The sequence below is a fragment of the Diplotaxodon limnothrissa genome, linkage group LG3 (genome assembly GCF_057381915.1).
Source record: "Diplotaxodon limnothrissa isolate DT_005_m linkage group LG3, D_limnothrissa_male_GT1.1, whole genome shotgun sequence".
In the NCBI taxonomy this organism is placed as follows: Eukaryota; Metazoa; Chordata; class Actinopteri; order Cichliformes; family Cichlidae; genus Diplotaxodon; species Diplotaxodon limnothrissa.
Genome location: NC_140598.1, coordinates 10741117 through 10763484, shown reverse-complemented (window position 1 = coordinate 10763484; position 22368 = coordinate 10741117). Strand labels below are relative to the sequence as shown.

General features: G+C 50.6%; 2 protein-coding genes across 2 annotated transcripts in view; both read right to left on the bottom strand.

Annotated features, from left to right (window-relative positions):
• Positions 1 to 1417: 1417 nt before the first annotated feature.
• LOC146634429 (protein NLRC3-like) overlaps positions 1418 to 22368 on the bottom strand; it is a 219527-nt gene continuing 198576 nt past the window's right edge. Inside the window, exon 6 of the mRNA XM_085349900.1 lies at positions 1418 to 1598. Coding sequence (XP_085206026.1) covers positions 1418 to 1598 — 181 coding nt within the window. The remainder of the gene's footprint in view (positions 1599 to 22368) is intronic.
• LOC146634496 (uncharacterized) lies at positions 4412 to 6313 on the bottom strand. Its single transcript, XM_085349460.1, has one exon. The coding sequence runs from the start codon at positions 6311 to 6313 to the stop codon at positions 4412 to 4414; it is 1902 nt and encodes a 633-aa protein (XP_085205586.1).

The window sequence follows — 22368 nt, the reverse complement described above, 5'->3', positions numbered from 1 at the left end:
ACCTTTTTCCAGTCACATTATTAAAGCAGACAAACTACAAGCTCATTTTCATTCCAACAAGTCATCTTCTGACCTGGACTAACAACACTGGTCTCTAAGTGCAGCTGGCTGTGAGACCAGTGCTCAGGGAGCGTCTACAAAGTGCAACACTGAAAGAACATCACACACTCATTTGCTTCCATCATCCAACCTGAAGAGGAAACAGAGACGCCTCCCCTTCAAAGTAAAAGCTGCTCCTTTTGGACACAGTATCAAAGAAAGTCTACAGTATAACATAGAAAAGACAGAACAAAGTTTTGGTTGTTTTTAAATTGTGCAGAAATGAAACTACACTAAGCTCAATTATGTGACAGACATTTCATCCCTTGTCAGTTTGGCCTCATCCTGGGCCGGATTATCCAGCACACACTCTGACCACAGGCCCAGGGGCCACGCGCAGCTGGGCTCCATCCAAGAGACAGGAAACAAACCAACACAATAATAAAAAGCACCATGTGATCTTCTTACATCTTCAAGACAAACATAGTAAAAACATGAGCATATTTGTTTCCTGATAAAATGATGTGACAGGTAGAACAGAGTAAAGTGGTGGTGTTACAGCCTTTCTCCCCTCTGCTGCCGAGGCTGTTAGTCTCTCCCAAACTCAGCTACAGGACTTCCAAATGAATGAAAGCAGCAGAAGTGGCTTTACAAATGAAAGAGGAAGAGGAGAAGAAGAGGAGAGGGAGGCCACCCTGACCATCACTCCAGCTGAAAACATCACACTTCCATTAAAGTTGGTGAGGAAATGTTGAGCAGGATGAGCTGCTGGCTAATCTGGAGGCTGTAGCAGCAGCTCACAGTCACAGTGGATTTCCACTCATGAAAAAGCTCTGGCTGCTTCATTTCTCATCTCATATCAGAGACTTTAATGCTTCACTGAAGCTGTACTGTGATGCTTCCATATCCCAGTGAGGCCTCCATAATGATTTCAGCTGTTCTGTACACACACTGTGTGCCCTGTATGGCTCAAAGTCTCTGCAGCCTGTTTTTATCTGCTATCATCAGATCTTCATCATCCTCATTCACATCCCTCACACACTCTACAGCCTCATCAGCACTGACTTCATCTTCACTGACTGATGGAGCACAACATGAACCTGTGGAGGCTGAAACACTGTCCTGTCAAACATCTCCCCATCACCACTCCACTTCTGTCAGCCTTTAAATGAACCCTGCTCAAGTCTGTCACTTCTGTTTGGAGCCAAAAGGAAAAACTGTTGTTCAGTCGTTTGGAAAGACAACATTTCTGAAAGCACTCAAACTTCTTCACATTTGTCTTCAGACACATCCTGAACATTTAGGAACTAAAGAAAGTTTCAAACATCAATCAAAGACCTGAAATATAGAAAAACAACAACAGCCGCAGTCAGTGAACTCACCTCAGAGTCTGCAGTCGACAGTTTGGACTCTCCAGTCCAGCACACAGAAGCTTTATCCCTGAATCCTGCAGGTTGTAGTTGTAACTCATGTCCAGCTCTGTCAGATGGGAGGGGTTGGACTTCAGAGCTGAGGCCACAACTTCACAGTGAGACTCTGAGAGTCCACACCGAGTCAGTCTGTGATGATAGAAAATATAAAATGTTGTGGTATACACCAGGCACAAACACACGCACACGCAGGTATGTACTGCCAATTTCCACATTTATTGACGTTTGTGTTTTGACAGCTGAATTGGTCGCACAGCCTGACAGCTCACGAGTCCAGCTGATCTCCCTCTGGCCGCTCCTCCCCGTCTCACTATAAACACAGCGGAGGGAGACCATCATCAGTACATAAACACCATCAGCTGTTCTTACCGGCCTCGCAGCGCCGCCCTGTTGAGCCTTCTGCTCCACTCCTTCCCTGCAGCTGCGCCCGGGGCCACGCCTCCGCCACACACCCCCACCGCCCGTTCGAGGCCGGGGAGCCGTCCGGCCGAGCCAACTCCCCCCCCCGCGAGCGAGAGAGGAAATGGGCCACTGCCATCTGCGCCCCCGGCCTATGGATCACCTTGAACTTAAAGGGCTGCAACGCCAGATACCACCGGGTGATCCGGGCGTTGGCATCCTTCATGCGGTGGAGCCACTGCAGCGGGGCGTGGTCCGAACAGAGGGTGAATGAGCGTCCCAGGAGGTAATAGCGCAGGGAGCCGACTGCCCACCGGATGGCCAGGCACTCCTTCTCCACGGTGCTGTACCGGCGCTCGCGCTCCGCTAGCTTCCGGCTGATGTATAGGACGGGGCGGTCAGCCCCCCTCACCTGCTGGGACAAAACGGCTCCCAGCCCTCTGTCCGAGGCGTCAGTCTGCAGAACAAAAGGGAGGGAAAAGTTAGGAGTGTGAAGCAGCGGCTCCCCACAGAGAGCGTTTTTCACTCGCACAAACGCCGCCTGGCACGGCCCCCTCCACTGGACCAGATCCGGGGCACCCTTTCGAGTGAGATCGGTCAGGGGGCTGGTTAGCTGCGCAAACCCCGGCACAAAGCGACGATAGTAACCCGCCAACCCCAAGAACCGTCTCACCTCCTTTTTCGTCCTGGGGCGCGGGCAGGATGCGACAGCCGCCGTCTTCTCCACCTGTGGACGCACCTGCCCGCCCCCCAGGTGGTACCCCAGATACTGCACCTCCCTCCGTCCAACCGCGCACTTCTTCGGATTGGCCGTGAGCCCCGCCTGCCTCAGGGACTCCAGGACCGCGGCCACCCGCAGCACATGCTCCGCCCAGGTGTCGCTGTGGATGATCACGTCATCCAGGTAGGCGGCAGCATACGCCGCGTGCGGACGCAGTACCCGGTCCATGAGACACTGGAAAGTGGCCGGGGCCCCGAACAGGCCGAACGGGAGTGTCACGAACTGGTACAAACCGTACGGAGTGGAGAAGGCCGTTTTCTCCCTGGCCTCGGCAGACAAGGGAATCTGCCAATAGCCCTTGGTTAAGTCCAGTGTCGTGAAAAAGCAGGCCGTGCCTAACCGGTCCAGGAGCTCGTCGACCCGAGGCATGGGGTAGGCATCAAAGCGTGACACTTTGGTCACCCTGCGATAGTTGACACAGAACCGTATAGACCCATCCTTCTTCACCACCAGAACGATGGGGCTACACCAGGCGCTGTGCGACTCTTCTATTACTCCCATCCTCAGCATTTCCGCCAATTCCCTCTGCACAATTTTTCGCTTATGCTCCGGGAGCCTATAGGGCCGTGAACGCACCGTCACGCCGGGCTGCGTCACGAAATGGTGCTCGATGAGGGAGGTCCGGCCGGGCAGGGGGGAGAACACGTCCGCAAAACGCTGTTGCAACGCGACAACATCCGCTCTCTGGGCCTATGTGAGATGGTCATCACAAGGGAGGGAGGTGGGAATGATAGAATTTGGCACCTCAGGCCCCAACTCATCTCTCTCCTTCACCAAGCTCACCAGAGAAGCGGTTTCGACCTCTCGCCACTGTTTGAGGAGATTGAGGTGATAAATCTGCGTGGCTCCTCCCCTGTCCGACCGAGCGACCTCATAGTCCACGTCCCCGACTCGCCGTGTGACCACAAAGGGTCCTTGCCACTTGGCGAGCAACTTTGAGCTGGAGGAAGGGAGTAACACAAGCACCTTATCTCCCGGTGAAAATTGCCTGAGCCTAGCCCCTCTGTCATACAGGCGTTGCTGACGCTGCTGAGCCTGGAGCAAATTCTCCCGTGACAACCTCCCCAAAGTGTGGAGTTTTGCTCTCAGGTCCAACACGTACTGAATCTCATTTTTGGCGGGGCTCGGACCGTCCTCCCAGCTTTCTTTAATCAGGTCGAGCACCCCACGTGGCTTCCTGCCGAACAGCAGTTCAAAGGGAGAAAATCCCGTGGAGGCCTGGGGCACCTCCCGCACTGCGAATAACAGAGGGTTTAGCCAGTGATCCCAATTGCGTTCATCCTCGTTAATGAACTTCCGAATCATGGACTTTAAGGTCTTATTCAGCCACTCCACCAGCCCGTCAGTCTGAGGGTGGTAGACGCTGGTCCGAATAGATTTAATGCCCAGTAATTCGTACAGTTCCCGCAGTGTACGAGACATAAACGACGTGCCCTGGTCAGTCAGTATCTCTTTCGGGATTCCGACTCGGGAGGTGACCTGGAACAGTGCCTGCGCCACACTCTTTGCAGAGATCTGCTTCCGGGTACCGCGTTGCGTAATCCACCAGGACTAACACAAAGCGGTAACCGCGTGCACTCCGGTGAAACGGCCCGATGAGGTCCATGCCGATGCGCTCAAACGGGACCTCAATGAGGGGGAGAGGGCGCAGAGGCGCTCTCGGTATGGCCGGCTGGTTAACAAGTTGGCAGTCCGGGCAGGACGCGCACCAACGGCGCACATCCGCTCGGATGCCCGGCCAATAAAATCGGGCCGTTATTCGCTACAGAGTTTTCTCGTAGCCCATATGCCCTGCCATGGGGTTATAGTGGGCCGCCTGGAAAAGTGTTTCCCGGCGGCCCTGCGGCACCAACAACTGGGTGTGTGTTTCCTCAGTCTGAGTGTCACGACTCACTCGATATAATCGGTCATTTAATATGACGAAACGCGGGTAGGTCTGCGCGGCCTCAGGGCGCACCACGTGACCATCAATAGCCATCACTTGGTCAAAGGCTGAGCGTAGGGTGCCGTCACGAGACTGCTCCAGTGGGAAATCACCCATGGGGGACACTTCCGGGGCCGGCGGGACGTCCCGTGAGGGACCCGCCGGCTCCTCCCCCCCGGAGTCGGTGTCGGACGACCCCGCGTCACCGCTGAAAGCCGCGCACACGCTACACCCCGCTTCCGGTCGTGATCGCACCCCCGCGTACTGCCCCAGTAGCTGATGAAACCCCGGCCAATTGGTACCCAGAATCAGGGGGTGCGACAGGCGTGGGCTAACCGCCGCCGTTACCCTATGCTGATGAAACCCCGGCCAATTGGTACCCAGAATCAGGGGGTGCGACAGGCGCGGGCTAACCGCCGCCGTTACCCTATGTGTATGGCCCTTGTATTTTAACAGCAGCGGCACTATGGGGTACCGGTGCACATCACCATGAACACACCTCACCTCCACCCATTCTGCCTCCAATAATGCCCCGGGGCGAACCAAGCCTTGGTGCACGAGGGTCTGTGTGCAGCCCGTGTCCACCAACGCCTGGCGTATACCCCCTCGAGTCCTTACCGGAATACTGTATGTCCCTCCTGGACCGGGGGAGGGTGCTGGGGCGCCAGCAACGCGAAACACCTGCCCCACTTCCATAAGCGGACAATCCCTCCTCAGGTGTCCCGGCTGCCCGCACTTCCAACACTCCGGCCCCGGCGTCTGTGCTGCCCTCCGTGGCTCGGGGGCGGCTCCACTCGGCTCGGCTCCCCTGGACGGCACCAACGCCGCGAAAGGGTTAGTGGGGCTCAGCGCCGGCAGCCGCTCTGCCTGCCCTGGTGCCGGCACACGGCGCCTCGGGGCCGGCACTGGGGCCTGTTTGTTCGGCCTCCGTCCGGCGTCCCCGGGCTCCCCTGCTCCAGCGGCAAGGTGGTCCTCCGCCAGCGTCACCGCTACCTCCAAGCTTGCGGGCCGGTGGCACCGGACCCATCTCGCCGTCTCCGCTGGCAATCCCTCCGTGAACTGCTCCAGCACCACCTTGTCAACCAGCTTCGTCTCGCCCTCCGATGCTCCCGGCTGCAGCCAGCGCACCTCCGCGTCGCGCAGCTGCCGGGCCCAGGCGAATGGTCGGTCCGTTGTAGCCAGCCGACAGGCCCGGAACCGCCGACGATGGTCTTCGGCGGTGAGCCCCAGCCTGTCCACCACCGCCCGGCTCACATCCGGGAGGCTGCTCCTCGACGCCGGAGGCAGACTCAGGGCCACTGTTTGTGCCTCCCCAGACAGCAGGGGGAGCAGCCGCGGAGCCCACTCCTCCTGCGGCCATTGGCAAGCCTCCGCCGTGGCACGGAAGGTCTCCAAAAAAACCTGTGGGTCGTCCCCGTCCCCCATCCGGGGCACCGCCACCGACAGTGGCGAGGGCTTCGGCGTGGCAGCGGCCCCGACCAGCCGCTCCAGAACTTGCGTCTGTCGGTCCATCTGCTCCCGCAGCGCGGCCAGGTGGGCACGCTGGTCGGCCGCCTGATCCCGGCTCATCGTCGCCATCTCCGCTAGCATCTGCGCCAAGAATTGCAGAGGCTGGGCGGGTGGCGCGGCCTGTGGGTCGGACATTCCCCCACCGGCACCTTCCTGGGTTTCGGCACCACTTGTGGTATACACCAGGCACAAACACACGCACACGCAGGTATGTACTGCCAATTTCCACATTTATTGACGTTTGTGTTTTGACAGCTGAATCGGTCGCACAGCCTGACAGCTCACGAGTCCAGCTGATCTCCCTCTGGCCGCTCCTCCCCGTCTCACTATAAACACAGCGGAGGGAGACCATCATCAGTACATAAACACCATCAGCTGTTCTTACCGGCCTCGCAGCGCCGCCCTGTTGAGCCTTCTGCTCCACTCCTCCCCTGCAGCTGCGCCCGGGGCCACGCCTCCGCCACAAATGTGTTATTATAAAAGCAGAAAATCTGCATTATAAACACAGACTGAATGTATATGAAGACAAAACAGAGTGAGGTCATAATCTGATGAATCTGCTCTTCACATCTGTGCTTCAGCTCCTCTTACTGTGTTTGACATGACACAACGATTGAGTCTCTCTCAGACCTGCAGACTTTTAATGAGAATCTTTGTTTGGCTTTAATCTGCAGATGAAGGAGGAAGATGGTGTCACATTTAGGCTTCCATAATGTCCACAGTCTGTCACTGAGATCTGATCCAGAGTCAGAGTGAAGACACACATTTGGACTGTTTCCTGTTTTGACTCCAGAACATTTTGAATGAGTTCAGCTCAGTGAAGAGTTCCAGCTGGAAAGATGATCTCTGTTTGAGAAATGTGGATTATTAAATATTAGGTCTCTCTCCTCCAAGTCTCTGTTAGTACATGACTTAATAATTGATCAACAAATTGATTTACTCTGCCTTACAGAAACCTGGTTGCAGCAGGATGATTATGTTAGTTTAAATGAATCAACACCCCCGAGCCATTCTAACTACCAGAAATCTCGAAGCACAGGCCGAGGGGGCGGTGTGGCAGCAATTTTTCACACCAGCCTATTAATTAATGAAAGACCAAGACAGACTTTTAATTCATTCGAAAGCCTGATGCTTAACATTGTCCACCCCAGCTGTGAAACTCAGAAACCAGTCTTACTTGTTATCATCTATCGTCCACCTGGGCCTTACACAGAGTTTCTGTCTGATTTCTCAGACTTTATATCTAATTTAGTTCTGAGCTCAGATAAAATAATTATTGTGGGTGATTTTAACATCCATGTAGATGCTAAAAATGACAGCCTCAAAATGGCATTTAATCTGTTATTAGACTCAATTGGTTTCTCTCAAAATGTAAAAGAACCCACCCACCACTTTAATCACACTCTAGATCTTGTTTTAACATATGGCATCGAACCTGAACATTTAACAGTGTTTCCTGAAAACCCTCTCCTGTCTGATCATTTCCTGATAACATTTACTTTTACAATAATTGATTACACAGCGGTGAAGAGTAGACTTTATCAAAGTAGATGTCTTTCTGAAAGCACTGTAACTAAGTTTAAGAATATAATCCACCCACTGTTATCATCTCCAATGCCCTGTACCAACATAGAGCAGAGCAGCTATCTGAACGCTACCCCAACAGAGGTCGATTATCTTGTTAATAATTTCACCTCCTCACTACGTACGACTCTGGATACTGTAGCTCCTGTGAAAACTAAGGCCTCAAATCAGAAGTACCTGACTCCGTGGTATAATTCTCAAACATGTACCCTAAAGCAGATGACTCGTAATCTGGAGAGGAAATGGCGTGTCACAAATCTAGAGGATCATCATTTAGCCTGGAGAAATAGTTTGCTGCTTTATAAGAAAGCCCTCCGCAAAGCCAGAACATCTTACTATTCATCACTGATTGAAGAAAATAAGAACAACCCCAGGTTTCTCTTCAGCACTATAGCCAGGCTGACAAAAAGTCAGAGCTCTTTTGAGCCAACCATCCCTTTAACGTTAACTAGTAATGACTTCATGAACTTCTTCACAAATAAAATTTGTATCATTAGAGAAAAAAATTACCAATAATCATCCCACAGATGTAATATTATCTACAGTTACTCTTAGTACCATTGATGTTAAGTTAGACTCTTTTTCTCCAATTGATCTTTCTGAGTTAACTTCAATAATTACTTCCTCCAAACCATCAGCGTGTCTTTTAGACCACATTCCTACAAAACTGCTCAAAGAAGTCCTGCCATTAATTAATTCTTCGATCTTAAATATGATCAACCTATCTCTAATAATCGGCTATGTACCACAGGCCTTCAAGCTGGCTGTAGTTAAACCTTTACTCAAAAAGCCATCTCTAGACCCAGCAGTCTTAGCTAATTATAGGCCAATCTCCAACCTTCCTTTCATATCAAAAATCCTTGAAAGAGTAGTTGTCAAACAGCTAACAGATCATCTGCAGAGGAATGGTTTATTTGAAGACTTTCAGTCAGGTTTCAGAGCTCAGCACAGCACAGAAACAGCTTTAGTGAAGGTTACAAATGATCTTCTTATGGCCTCTGACAGTGGACTCATCTCTGTGCTTGTCCTGCTAGACCTCAGTGCAGCGTTCGATACTGTTGACCATAATATCCTATTAGAGCGATTAGAACATGCTGTAGATATTACAAGTACTGCGCTGCAGTGGTTTGTATCATATCTATCTAATAGACTCCAATTCGTGCATGTAAATGGAGGTTAATTATGGAGTTCCACAGGGTTCAGTGCTAGGACCAATTCTGTTTACATTATACATGCTTCCCTTAGGCAGTATCATTAGAAGACATAGCATACATTTTCACTGCTATGCAGATGACACCCAGCTCTATCTGTCCATGAAGCCAGATAACACACACCAATTAGTTAAACTGCAGGAATGTCTTAAAGACATAAAGACCTGGATGGCCGCTAACTTTCTGCTTCTTAATTCAGATAAAACTGAGGTTATTGTACTCGGCCCTGAAAATCTTAGAAATATGGTATCTAACCAGATTCTTACTCTGGATGGCATTACCTTGGCCTCCAGTAACGCGGTGAGGAACCTTGGAGTCACTTTTGACCAGGACATGTCCTTCAACGCACATATTAAACAAATATGTAAGACTGCTTTCTTCCATTTGCGCAACATCTCTAAAATTAGAAATATCCTGTCTCAGAGTGACACTGAAAAACTAGTTCATGCATTTATTACTTCCAGGCTGGACCTGTCAGCCGGTGATCAGCTGTGATCAGCTGATCACGGGGCCGGGGTTAAAAGAGAGACGCCACCCACCTTTTCGCCGCTCAGACATCATTCTCTTCGTGTCAGGAGCTCCGAAACTCTGCCGACGTCAGTCTCCGCCTGATTCAGCAACCGTGAGTGTTTTTCCCTTCAATCCTTTTTCTCTTCCCGGCTCCGCTCGCTCTCTGTCTGTAACGACAGTTCCGAAGCCACGCTTCGTGCACTGATCGTTACTAGAATAACTGCGTGTCTGCTCCAAACCCACCGCTAGCCTTAGCCGCGCTTGGGTCTAGTCAGCACGCTACACAGGCACGCCGAGCTACTGTGTGTAGCTCGCCCCGCCGTGACAGGATGTCTGAGCCTGCTATAGACCCAGCGGAATTCGAACGGCTGAAAGCCGAAGTTCTATATCTTCGCGGTGTGGTAGATCAGATGTGCACAAAAGTGGAGTCCCTCACCGAAACTGTCCTCCAACTTTCCACTTCCGTCACCTCGCTGCAACGTCAGCCGGCGCCGGTGAGCGCGGAACCCCGGATTGGACTACCAGACAAGTGGAACGGAGTTGATGGCCGGCCTGATGGTTTGCTTGCCACTTTAGACATGCTGTTCGAGTGTCAGCCCACTAAATACGCCACCGCCCGTGCTAAGGTTGCACTGCTAACCTCTCTCTTGTCTGGCCAGGCTCAGGAATGGGCCGCGGCCCTCTACTACAATAAATCGGCAGCTTGCAATGACTATGCCCTGTTTGTGGAGGAATTAAAAAAGACATTTGTCCCCCCGAGCAGCGAAGTGGAAGTGGAGTCACAGCTGCTTCATCTACGCCAGGGCAGCCGACCCGTCTGTCACTTTGCCTCTCAATTCCGCACCCTGGCCGCTAAACTACAGTGGGGAGACGCTTCTCTGCGCTCTATTTTTCTGGAGGGACTGGCTGACTACATCCGAGACGAGATGACCGGCCGTGAGGCCCCTAAAACTCTGGATGAGGCCGTGGACCTCGCGCTGAAGATTGACCAACGAGTGATGTCGCGGCCTCGCCATACCCCTCGGGCCTTCAAACCCTTCCAGCCTCAGAGGACCACGTCTTCGCGACCTGCTCCCCCCTCTGATGGAGCCACGGCTAGCCCAAGCAGCACATCCAGCGAGGAGCCCATGCAGCTGGGTGGACTCCCCAAAGAGGAGAAAGAGAGACGCTGGCGTGAGGGCCTCTGCGCCTACTGTGGATCAGCTCGACACCGTCGTCCCCAGTGCCCGCTACGGCCGGGAAACGACGACGCCAGGTAGACTGCGGGGGTGTCCCACCTGGCCCTTCCCTCTCCTCTCCTTTTCTGTTACCGGTAACATTTCACCTGAAACACCAACGGCTCTCATCTGAAGCCCTCCTGGACACCGGAGCCGCTGAGAACTTCATCGATCAAAAACTAGCCTCTCGGCTTCGCATTCCGTTGACGTCCGTCGACCGATTCCTCCTGGTGACCTCAGTAGACGGGCGACCACTCCAACCCTACCCGATCCAGTTCCAGACCCAGCCAGTCCGCATGTCTGTCGGGGATCATCAGGAGGAGATCCGGTTTTTAGTAGTCTCGGCCACTTCCTCTCCTCTCATCCTCGGATACCCCTGGTTCCGTCAACATGACCCCCACGTCTCCTGGTCTTCCTGCCAGATCCTGGACTGGGGTCCCCAGTGTTCACGCCGCTGCTTTCTCTTCCGGACTGGAAAGGACTCAAAGTCAGAAGAGGCGTCACCCCCGGAGTCCATCGATCTGGATAAGATCCCTCCGGCTTACCATGACCTGTCTGAGGTCTTCAGTAAGAGGCGAGCCTCTGCTCTCCCTCCTCATCGCTCCTACGACATGGCCATCGAGCTCCTCCCGGGAGCGGTCCCTCCTCGTGGTCGCCTGTTCTCGCTGTCACCCGCAGAGAACAAAGCCATGGAGGAGTACGTCGCTGAGGCTCTCCAACAGGGCTTTATTCGCCCTTCTACCTCCCCTGCAGCTGCGGGATTCCTCTTTGTCAAGAAGAAAGACGGCGGGCTTCGCCCCTGTATAGACTACCGGGGCTTGAATAAAATCACTGTTAAGAACCGCCATCCTCTTCCTCTGCTATCCACCGCACTCGATTCCCTCTCCCAGGCCTGCATCTTCACCAAACTAGACCTACGCAGCGCCTACAATTTGGTGCGGATTAGGGAAGGGGACGAATGGAAGACGGCCTTCATCACCCCTAACGGGCACTGGGAGTATCTGGTGATGCCCTTCGGCCTCTGCAACAGCCCTGCTGTCTTCCAACACCTGATCAACGATGTCTTGCGGGACATGCTGGGCCGGTGGGTGTTTGCTTATCTGGATGACATCTTGATCTACTCCCGCACCGAAGTGGACCATATTCGCCATGTGTGGGCCGTGCTGAGCAGGCTGCTCGAGTACCAGCTGTTCTGCAAACTGGAAAAGTGTGCCTTCCATCAGCGGTCCACCACCTTCCTGGGCTTCACCATCTCCTCCAATGGCCTGACCATGGACCCGCAAAAGGTCCAAGCCGTGACCCAGTGGCCTCAGCCTTCCAGCCTTAAGCAGCTACAGAGCTTCCTGGGCTTTGCCAACTTCTATCGGCGCTTTATCCGCAATTTCACCGCCATTGTCGCCCCACTGACATCCCTCACCAAACCAGCTAACCTGCCCAAGCCCTTCTGCCTCCCCCCTGGTGCGAAAGAGGCATTCCGAGACCTTATCCGCCGGTTTGCTACGGCTCCCGTCCTGCTCCACCCTGATCCTGCCGGAGATTTTGTGGTGGAGGTGGATGCCTCCGATGTTGGCGCTGGCGCCGTCCTCTCTCAACACGGCCCGGATGGGAAACTTCACCCGTGCTGCTATTTCTCGAGGAAATTCTCTGACACGCAGCGACGGTATGGTGTCGGCGACCGAGAACTCCTGGCCATCAAGTGGGCCTTGGAAGAGTGGCGGCATTGGCTCCTGGGAGCAAAAGAACCGTTTCTGGTCTGGACTGATCATCAGAACCTGATCCATATTCGTTCTGCCAAGCAGCTCAACCCAAGGCAGGCCCGTTGGGCCTTATTCTTCGAACCTTACAACTTCCACCTCGCCTACCGCCCTGGCTCCAAGAACACCAAGGCAGACGCTCTCTCCAGGCAGTTCGCCCAGGACGGCCTCACATCAGACCCTGGACCTATCCTACCATCTCATTGTTTCGCTGCCCCCCTTCGGTGGCCCTTGGAGGACTCTATCCGGGATGCCCTGACCGCCGAACCGCCTCCGCCTGACACCCCGGCTGGGAGGCTCTATGTACCATCCCGGTGCCGTCAGGAGGCCTTGCTCTGGGCTCACTCCTCCCCGCTCTCTGGTCACCCAGGGCCCGACAGGACCCTCCAGCTCCTCCGTCGTGCCTTCTGGTGGCCCTCCATGACGCGGGACGTCCGTGACTTTGTTTCCGCCTGTGACACCTGTGCTCGGGCCAAGTCCTCCTCCCAGCCGTCCGCTGGCGACCTTCGCCCTCTCCCTGTGCCGAGACGTCCCTGGTCCCATGTCGGCCTTGACTTTGTTACCGGCTTCCCATCTGTGGACGGTCTTGACACCATCCTCACCTTTGTGGACCGGTTTTCTAAGGCGGTGCACCTGGTCGCCCTGGCCGGCCTCCCCTCCGCCAAACGGACGGCCGAGCTCCTCCTGGACCATGTCGTCCGGCTTCATGGATTCCCCAAGGACATAGTCTCCGATCGGGGGCCCCAGTTCACCGCCAGGTTCTGGAAAGCCTTTTGCCGCCTGATTGGAGCGTCTCCCAGCCTCTCGTCCGGTTATCACCCTCAGACCAATGGGCAGGTTGAACGGACCAATCAACAGTTGGGGCGCTTCTTACGGTGCTTCGTCTCCGCCCAACCGTCGCTTTGGCCTCGTTACCTGGTGTGGGCTGAGTTGTCTCATAACCTTCACGTCTCTTCTGCCACCGGTCTCTCGCCCTTTGAGGTCTGTCATGGTTTTCATCCTCCTATCTTCAGCCATCAGGAAGCGGGGGTCGACGTGCCTGCTGCTGAACGGATGGTCCGCCGCTGTCGTCAGGCCTGGATCAAGGCGCGGGCTGCCATTACCCGGGCCAACGCTCTGTACACCCGGCAGCATCGTCGCCGCCACCGCCCGGGTCACCCCTTCCAGCCGGGGGACCGCATCTGGCTCTCCACAAGGCACCTGCGGCTGCGCGGTGAGTCCAAAAAGCTCACTCCCCGGTTCGTCGGCCCGTACGAAGTCACTGCCCGGCTCAACCCCGTGGCTTACCGTCTCCGGCTTCCACCCGCCATGAAGGTCCATCCGGTTTTCCACGTCTCGCAGCTCAAGCGGCGCGTCACTTCCTCGCTAGCGCCCCCCTCCCGGGCCCCGCCCCCGCCCAGGATCGTCGATGGGGGTGCTGTCTACACTGTCCGACGGATCTTGGACTCCCGTCCCCGGGGCAGGGGGGTCCAGTATTTGGTGGACTGGGCTGGCTACGGCCCTGATGAGCGCTCCTCAATCCGAGATGGATCCTTCCCTCATCTCGGATTTCCGTCGCCGCCGGGTGCCGGTCTTCGGAGGGGGGGTCCTGTCAGCCAGTGATCAGCTGTGATCAGCTGATCACGGGGCCGGGGTTAAAAGAGAGACGCCACCCACCTGTTCGCCGCTCAGACATCATTCTCTTCGTGTCAGGAGCTCCGAAACTCTGCCGATGTCAGTCTCCGCCTGATTCAGCAACCGTGAGTGTTTTTCCCTTCAATCCTTTTTCTCTTCCCGGCTCCGCTCGCTCTCTGTCTGTAACGACAGTTCCGAAGCCACGCTTCGTGCACTGATCGTTACTAGAATAACTGCGTGTCTGCTCCAAACCCACCGCTAGCCTTAGCCGCGCTTGGGTCTAGTCAGCACGCTACACAGGCACGCCGAGCTACTGTGCGTAGCTCGCCCCGCCGTGACAGGACTACTGTAATTCATTATTATCAGGATGTCCAAAAAACTCACTGAAAAGCCTTCAGCTAATCCAAAATGCTGCAGCAAGAGTCCTGACAGGGACTAGAAAGAGAGAGCATATTTCTCCTGTTCTGGCTTCCCTTCATTGGCTTCCTGTTAAATCCAGAATTGAATTCCCTCATGGTACTTGTTCTTCTTCCTCTTTGTCTGAACCAGCAGGAAGTGTGAGTACATGTCAGTCAGGGTCTTGGGCAGCTCTCCTCTCTGCTCTGTAGTCAACATGTGCTCCAGAACTGTAGCAGTGATCCAGCAGAAGACTGGGATTCTACACATGATGTGGAGGCTCCTGGATGTCTTCATGTGGGAGATGATTCTGCTGGACAGCTCTTCATCACTGAATCTCCTCCTGAAGTACTCCTCCTTCTGGGCGTCAGTGAAGCCTCGTACTTCTGTTAGCCTGTCAACACATGTAGGAGGGATCTGATTGGCTGCTGCGGGTCGGGAAGTTATCCAGACGAGAGCCGAGGGAAGCAGATTCCCCTGGATGAGGTTTGTCAGCAGCTGGCTGACTGATGACTTCTGTGTGACATCAGACAGCAGCTTCCTGTTGGTGAAATCCAATGAAAGTCTGCTTTCATCCAGGCCGTCAAAGATGAACAAAAGCTGAGAGACAGCCAGCTTCTCTGCTGTGACCTTCTGTAATGTTGGATGGAAAACATGGAGCAGCTCCAGAAGACTGTACTGCTCATCTCTGATCAGGTTCAGCTCCCTGAATGAAAGCAGAACCACCACACTGACATGTTGGTTCTCCAAGCCCTCTGCCCAGTCCAGAGTGAACTTCTGCACTGAGAAGGTTTTTCCAACACCAGCCACGCCGTTGGTCAGAACCACTCTGATGGGTCTCTGTTGGTCAGGTAAGGCTTTAAAGATGTCCTGGCACCTGATTGGAGCGTCATGGAGGGCGTCCATCTTGAAAGCTGTCTCCAGCTGCCTCACCTCATGTTGGGTATGAACCTCTTCACTCTGTCCCTCTGTGATGTAGAGCTCAGTGTAGATGGTGTTGAGGAGGGTTCTACTTCCTGTTTCATCACTTCCTTCAGTCACACGTTCACATCTCCTCCTCAGACTGATCTTATGTTCATCTAAAACCTCCTGCAGACCAACATCTGCTGAAAGAAAGAAAAACAATGAGACTAAAGAGAAAGAAAACTCTTCAATGTCTGAACAACACAAGAAGTCCAGTTTTCAGAAATGAGTCCATCAGCAGACAGATGTTCAGTCTTACTTTGTACACAGCTGTTCTGACTGGCTGTCTGCAGTCCAGCTCTGCTTCTGGATCTTTCTCCACACTGGGGACAGGAGGAGTCTCCTGATGGAGCAGACTGGTCCCAGTATGAGGAGATGCACTGTCTGCAGAACCAGTGTCCACAGCTGGTAGAGACTGGATCCTTCAGGACGTCCTGACACAAAGCACAGCAGGACAGCTGCTCCTCCTCACAAACACCACTCCTCTTCCTCTTCCTCCCTCTGTGAACACATTTCTTTATCACTAAAAACATTTACTGTCAGTGAAAAACATCCAGATGTGACCAAACTGCAGTTCCTCACAGTTCCTTTGATTTCATCAACACTAATGAGCTGCTCTTCCTGTCTGCCTGTCTCATTAAACACTGAGCGATGAATACAAACTCAACACTTCCTGCAGACTTCCTGACTTCACAATAAAAGCTTTCCATCAGAGAGAGACAGTTATGACTTTCACTGTTTTACAACCGCTGTGTGCAGATTATCTGGGTCAGTTCACTCTGAAGCAGCTTAGAAGTGTCTGTGTAGAGCCGTGGTCTGACACACAGAGACTTCTGATTTTCTCTATTTAAACAAACATGATGAAGATGAGCAGGTTTCTCTTCTAGTATAAACTCTGTGTCTCTCTGGCTGGCTCATGATGGCTTTTCAGGTTTTATGTTTTGCTCTCTCCTGCTATGGTTTTGCCTGCCTGGGTGGAGCTTGTAATGGCCTCTCGCTCTTGGTCCACACAGCTATGATGATTACACCACCTGTTGCTGACTCACCTGGGCTTGCCGGTAACCATTTAACGCTGCGGCATGGAGCAGTTTGTCGCTGGGACATTGACCCTCCTGTGTTCATGATCTCAGTTCTTTGCTAAGAAATCTCTCTCTAAATTCACCAGTTGGGTTAACTTTGTGTATACTTTGAGTAAAAATTTCCCTGGACCTGGTTACAGACGCTTACCTGTGACTCCCGTGTGTGGCTGTGTGAGTGCAGAGCAGGACAAGAGTGACTGAAGAGGAGTGAGAGTGGACTCCCTTCCCTCTTTTCCCTGGAGCCCCGGACCCCCTCCCCAACTCACTGTACATATATAGAGCACTGTGGTTCACCCCTTTGGTAAATAACCTGTCACCTTTTTGTTTGTCAGAACTCAGTCTGTGCTTGAGTTCCTCTGTTAGCCATGACATTTTGTTGGTTCTCTCTCTTCAGGTCCCTGTAAGTGTTTTATCTAAAACATTATATTTATTCTGCTTTGATTGTTTTGTGTGCTGAGCGACATTGTTGCATGATCCACTTTTTCTTATCACTCAAATATCCTGATACTTTCAGAAAGTTGGAGAGCTCTCCTGGCTTGCTTAGTCTTTGCTCTGTACTGCAGTACTTGCACTGGTTTCACTGGACAAGTCTGCATGTGAATCTACAACTGATTTGACATTGTGGCACAAACACAGTAAACAAACACTACGAGCACCTTGTTTCATGTGCAGTGGCTTTCTTCTCATTCTGTTACTGAACACTGTATGAAAAGCCTCTCACTGCCAGCATCCTTCCAGCCCCACGACAACAAGACCAACTCACATCTTCACAACACCAAGAATTTTTCCCCTTTTCTTTGGAGAAACTGAGAAGCCAATAGGATTGCAGCTCAAACTTGCCCACAGTCCTGCTTCATCACTGCTCACTCCTACCTGTGTTGGTGCTCAGTGGACAGTCATTAGGGTTGCCAACTCCCTGAAAAATAAATAAGGGACACCTCGTGGCCAGGGCCGGGCAACCTAGTTGTCTTCACCCTTCCCAGTGTGGTAGCTCTTGTTTGTGTTTGTGAAATTATTTTTTAACCATTTGACTTGAATTTGATTTAAGCAGATGCATATTCTTTGTGATATGACCATATGGGAAACAAATGATCATTTAGCCATTTATTTTTAGCTCAAAATGAAGACATTAACACAGTAAAACAGGTCTCTTTCTTAAACAGAAGCCTGTCATGCTTAACTTTTGAGAATATAAGTAAATCTTTCTTTAAAAGAACTCTGTCCTGCTTAACTTAAAAATATATAAATTAATAGAAAGCAATAGAACGAAAAATATTCTTGTAACAGTGCACATATAGTGCATTTAGTACAATTGGCTTCAGTTGATGTATTATTTCAGCTTTTCTAATGTAATCAGCTGCTCCTGTTTGTAGACCCTCTTGTTCCCATGATTACGCATCATAACTCATCATCATTATTCATCTATGTATTACTTTTATGTATTAGTCATCTATTTGTTGTAATCATCTATCCTTGCAGTTGTTTATTACACAAAATAAATTATATTATCACACTTCTGACCACATAGCGCTGATATTCACTGCACATGCCCATATTAACCTTAACCAGAAGGTTTAAAAACACAAACCAGTGTTTACATACCATATCTGCTTCTGCCGTGGCCTGGTGGACAAGAAATTGGTTAAGGGTTCCCCGAGCTTTCACACCCCTCATGTTCTTCATGTGCCCACCATTAGAAGCATGTCTATGGAAAAAGTGCGCCGGCACACAGTGCAGTGCGCTTTATAGGTGTTATGGTGACCTTTTCCAGCCAGGTGTTTCCCTTTTCCCATTCCTCCCTGTGCTTTTGCAGCCTTTTTTTCTTTCTCTGAGGGAACAAACATTGCTGCTCTAATGCTGGGCTTACACTGTGCGATTTTTGGCCCATTTTGAGACGATTTTTGAGTCGTGCGACCGATTTGGTGATCGGCCCAATTTTGGCCTTCATCGTGCATCGTGTAGTATACGTGGGGTAACGAGAAGCGATTAACACCTCGAGCAGCTCCCGATCATCAATCGCTCGTGAGCCGCTCACACTGCTCACGCGCAAACACGTAAACGTCGGTGAAAAAGACGGAGCAGCACGGCTGTGCAGCGTGTGATCTGGACACAAGCGATGGAGGCACAACTTGTAGAACTTTGGAAAGCTCATCGGAGCCTTTTCGATGTGGCATCACAAAATTATCACGACCACAACAACCGTGAAAATAGTTGGATTTACATTGCTGCTCATTCACAGCTGCCTGATCAATGTTTTTCATTAGCAATTTAGCAAAGTTGATGGTGGTGGTGTGTCTGTGTGAGTGAAAGACAGAGCGACAGATTTTCTGTTATAACCTTCATGTTATGGAGGCACAGAGTGAGCACTCGGGTTGCATCAGAGCATCGGGCGGTATAGTGTGAGACCTGCATTGTGACCTACCAACTTCTAACCCCTGCGAGTCAATCGTGCAGTTTGAGCAGGAGCTGAATAACGTGACTGAAAAAATCGCACAGTGTCTGCCCAGCTTTAGGTGTACTGTCGTCCGAGACTTGCACCGCAGTGTCGGCGTTTGTTTCCCTGTTGGCCATGCTTCTTGTTGTGGTCATCTGTTGTCTTCTGGTATTTTCTCCGCAAGCGACCTTTCCTCGACCAATGAGATGAGCGGTATTGTCATAAGTGTGCTGTCAGCTCATTGGTCACAAAGCAGGAGAGGGGCTGGGAATTATGTTTTCAAACAAAGCGTTAATTCCATTAACATTTATAGACTACTTTTGATTCTCACTGTATTACGGGACAAAGTGCGTCCCTTATTAGCTCAATACGGGACAAAGTGCGTCCCTTATTAGCTCAATACGGGACGTGTGCTTTTGTTTCTAAATACGGGACGATTCCGTTTTTTAAGGGACGGTTGGCAACCCTAACAGTCATAGCCTGCTGCTAGCATGAATGCTAAACGTACTGCTGTGGATGATCAGCAGAAAAACATGTGGTCAGTTTGACTGTTTGCTGTATTTAAAGTGTTTTTCTCAGTTCGTCTGTATTCAAAGTGCATTCGGGGCTTTAGCTGACAGCTCTTTGTGCTAACAAACTAAACTCTCTTAGTTTAAGCCAGCAGACTTTACCAAACACAAAGCCTGCTGCTGCCTCCATGGGTTAGCTTGTGTGACTGGTGTTTACAGCAATGAAATCTAAATCACACTAATGTGTCCTCCAAGGTGTTTGGTGGGAGCACTGAGTGAAACATAAGAGCTCTGGTTAAGCCTCATCAGCTGGATAGGCTGTCCACCCTAGTCCAGGCTTTAACTCAAATCTCTGATTGGCTTTCTAACAATTACCTTGTTAGAACAAGACAGAGACCATGATCATAGCTCCTCCTGATCTATATTCTAAAATCAGTCAAGTTGTTGCCCCTTTCTGTTCTTCTGCTGAGCCAAATATTCGAAATCTTGGAATAATATTTGACTCTTCTTTGGGCCTTGACTCACATGTAAAGTCTCTGTCTCGTTCCTGTTTCTTTCATTTAAGGAATATTTCTAAACTGTGACATATGGTCTCCTTAGCTGAACTGGAAAAAATTGTCCATGCATTTGTGTCATCGCGTTTAGATTATTGTAATTCCCTGTTTACCAGCTTGGATAAATCATCTCTTTCTCGCCTCCAAGCTGTACAAAACGCAGCACCCACTCTACTAACTCGCTCTACCCAGCGAGCTCACATCACTCCTATTTTATGTTCTTTACATTGGCTCCCAATAGATTTTAGAATTCGTTTTAAATGATTGTTTTAACGTACAGAGCACTAAATGGCCCCAGATTATTTATCCAAGCTTCTCACTAAATACACTGCTGCTCGCTGTCTCCGCTCACAGACTCAGAGTTTGTTGGTTGCTCCCAGAACACGTCTGAAGATGAAAGGGGGCGGAGCCTTTCAGTCTGTGGCACCAAGACTGTGGAACAGTCTACCTCTACAACTACGTTTGGTTGACTCTGTGGAATCCTTTAAAAAACAGTTAAAAACTTTACTGTTTAAACAAGCTTTCTGTTGACCAATGCTGTTTACATTTTTATATTTTTCATTTACATTTAAACTCTATATTGTGTATATTGTGCATTTTGCTATTTATCGTACTGTTTATTTTAATCTCTGTGTGCAGCACTTTGTGACTACCTGTCTATGAAAAGCACTTAATAAATAAACTTTACTTACTTACTTACTAAAATAACAAACAGGGCTGTGAGAGCAACTGAAGTGATAAAAATACTGTTTAAAGATAAAAAACACTTTGATGTTCTCTCGTCACCTAACAAAGTCCAAACCCTGTGAACTATTTTAGCTTTAATAATTGTGGATTCAGGTATCCTGAACCCATCTTTGGACATGTGTAATTAAATATTTTAAAACTCCATCAGAGACTCCTGATGTGGCTGTTTGGAGAAGGAAAAGAGGGACAAAGTGGAGCGTCGAGCTGAGGCTTCATTCACTGCAAACCTACAGTTATGTTTTCTTATTTCTGCTGTTTGCATGTTCACAGCTGAAATAAAGCTGCCTCTTTGACTTCATCCTGTTGTCTTTGGGTCCAATCCTGCCTGCCACACAGCGCTACAGGACAAAGTCTAATATTTTTATCTTTTTAATGAATCTTTGGTCATATTTATGCAGGAAAACACAAACATGTAAAGGAGTCATCACAGGTTTCTGACCTCGTTGGTCCAGGTGCAGCACTGAAGTCTGGAGGGTAACGTTTGGACCAGTCACTCCTCACAGACGGACAGCTGGATCCTGCAGACTGTGACCTCTGACCTCTGCAGACACAAACATGTTTTATTCAATGATCAATTCTCTGATAAAGTGATTGAAGCAGCTGTGGTCACACAGACTGCAGATAATGCAGCTGTTTCCTGTCAGTAACAGTCCTCTTAGATTAGAGTTCAGCTTTTTACAGGAAAACAAATGTCCCTGAATGCAACAGTGAGACACAGTCTGCCTGTGTGGCTGTGATAGCTGCCGTTAGGAGCGCTCATGTGTTTGCAGTTAGACGAGGAGATGTTACCATCATGGACACGTTAACAAATCCTGCAGCATCACGTGGCACAAACACTTTGTGTTCCTGTCATCTGCAAGCAACAGGAAGTTCATTAATAAAGGCGGGATGGAGACGTGACTGTGATGGTTCTCCTTCATCCAGCTGTTACACACATCTGGGCTCACACGACGAGCCTTTGTCTAATACAGCAGCTGCTCTCTGAACACTTTTCTGAAGAGGAGCTGCACAAACCTTTGTTTGCTTTCTAGAGCAGCGTATCAAAGTCAAACTACCCACTGCTAGCAGCTGTTTCTATCATAGTTTAGGATCCAGATGTGTGAGCTCTAAATTTACACCTCTGATTAAAATACATAGTTAAAAACAGCCAATTGAGTCCAAATGTGTCTTAAACCAGATAAACTGACAGTTACAGCTGAGCCTGTGTGTCCTTGGAGACACTGCTCTGCTACAGAGATGCATTTTAGAAACCAGGAAACATCAAAATCATTTAAATCAGAGAGTTCTTGTTACTAACAGCTCACCTCTCTGCAGCAGACACAGGCTGGGATTTAAAATTAATTCCTCGATGATTGGACCGGTCACTCTTTAAGGACACAGAGCTGGATGGTTTCTGATTGACGCTAAAAATAAGTGAACATGAAACATGTGTCACATCCAATGTGTCCAATACATTACATAAAAAGTATAAACTATGTAAATAGTTTATTATTTAAATCGTTAAATAGTAAAAAGCTGATTAAAATTTCAAACATTTTAATACTGACATGAACTTACTTTTTGTCAGATGACTTCTTTTGCCCTAAATTACGAAAGAAATGCTTCACCCGTTTGCTCTTAGAGGACACAGAGCTGGGTGGAGGTCCAGGCTGGTTCCTGTGAATAATGATGGAGCAGTGACGTGAGTGCTGAGCTGTGACATGGAGAAGAGTCA

What these genes read in the sequence shown, in the direction of transcription:
- LOC146634496 (XM_085349460.1), bottom strand. Translation starts at nt 6,313, where the DNA reads ATGTGGAAATTGGCAGTACATACCTGCGTGTGCGTGTGTTTGTGCCTG.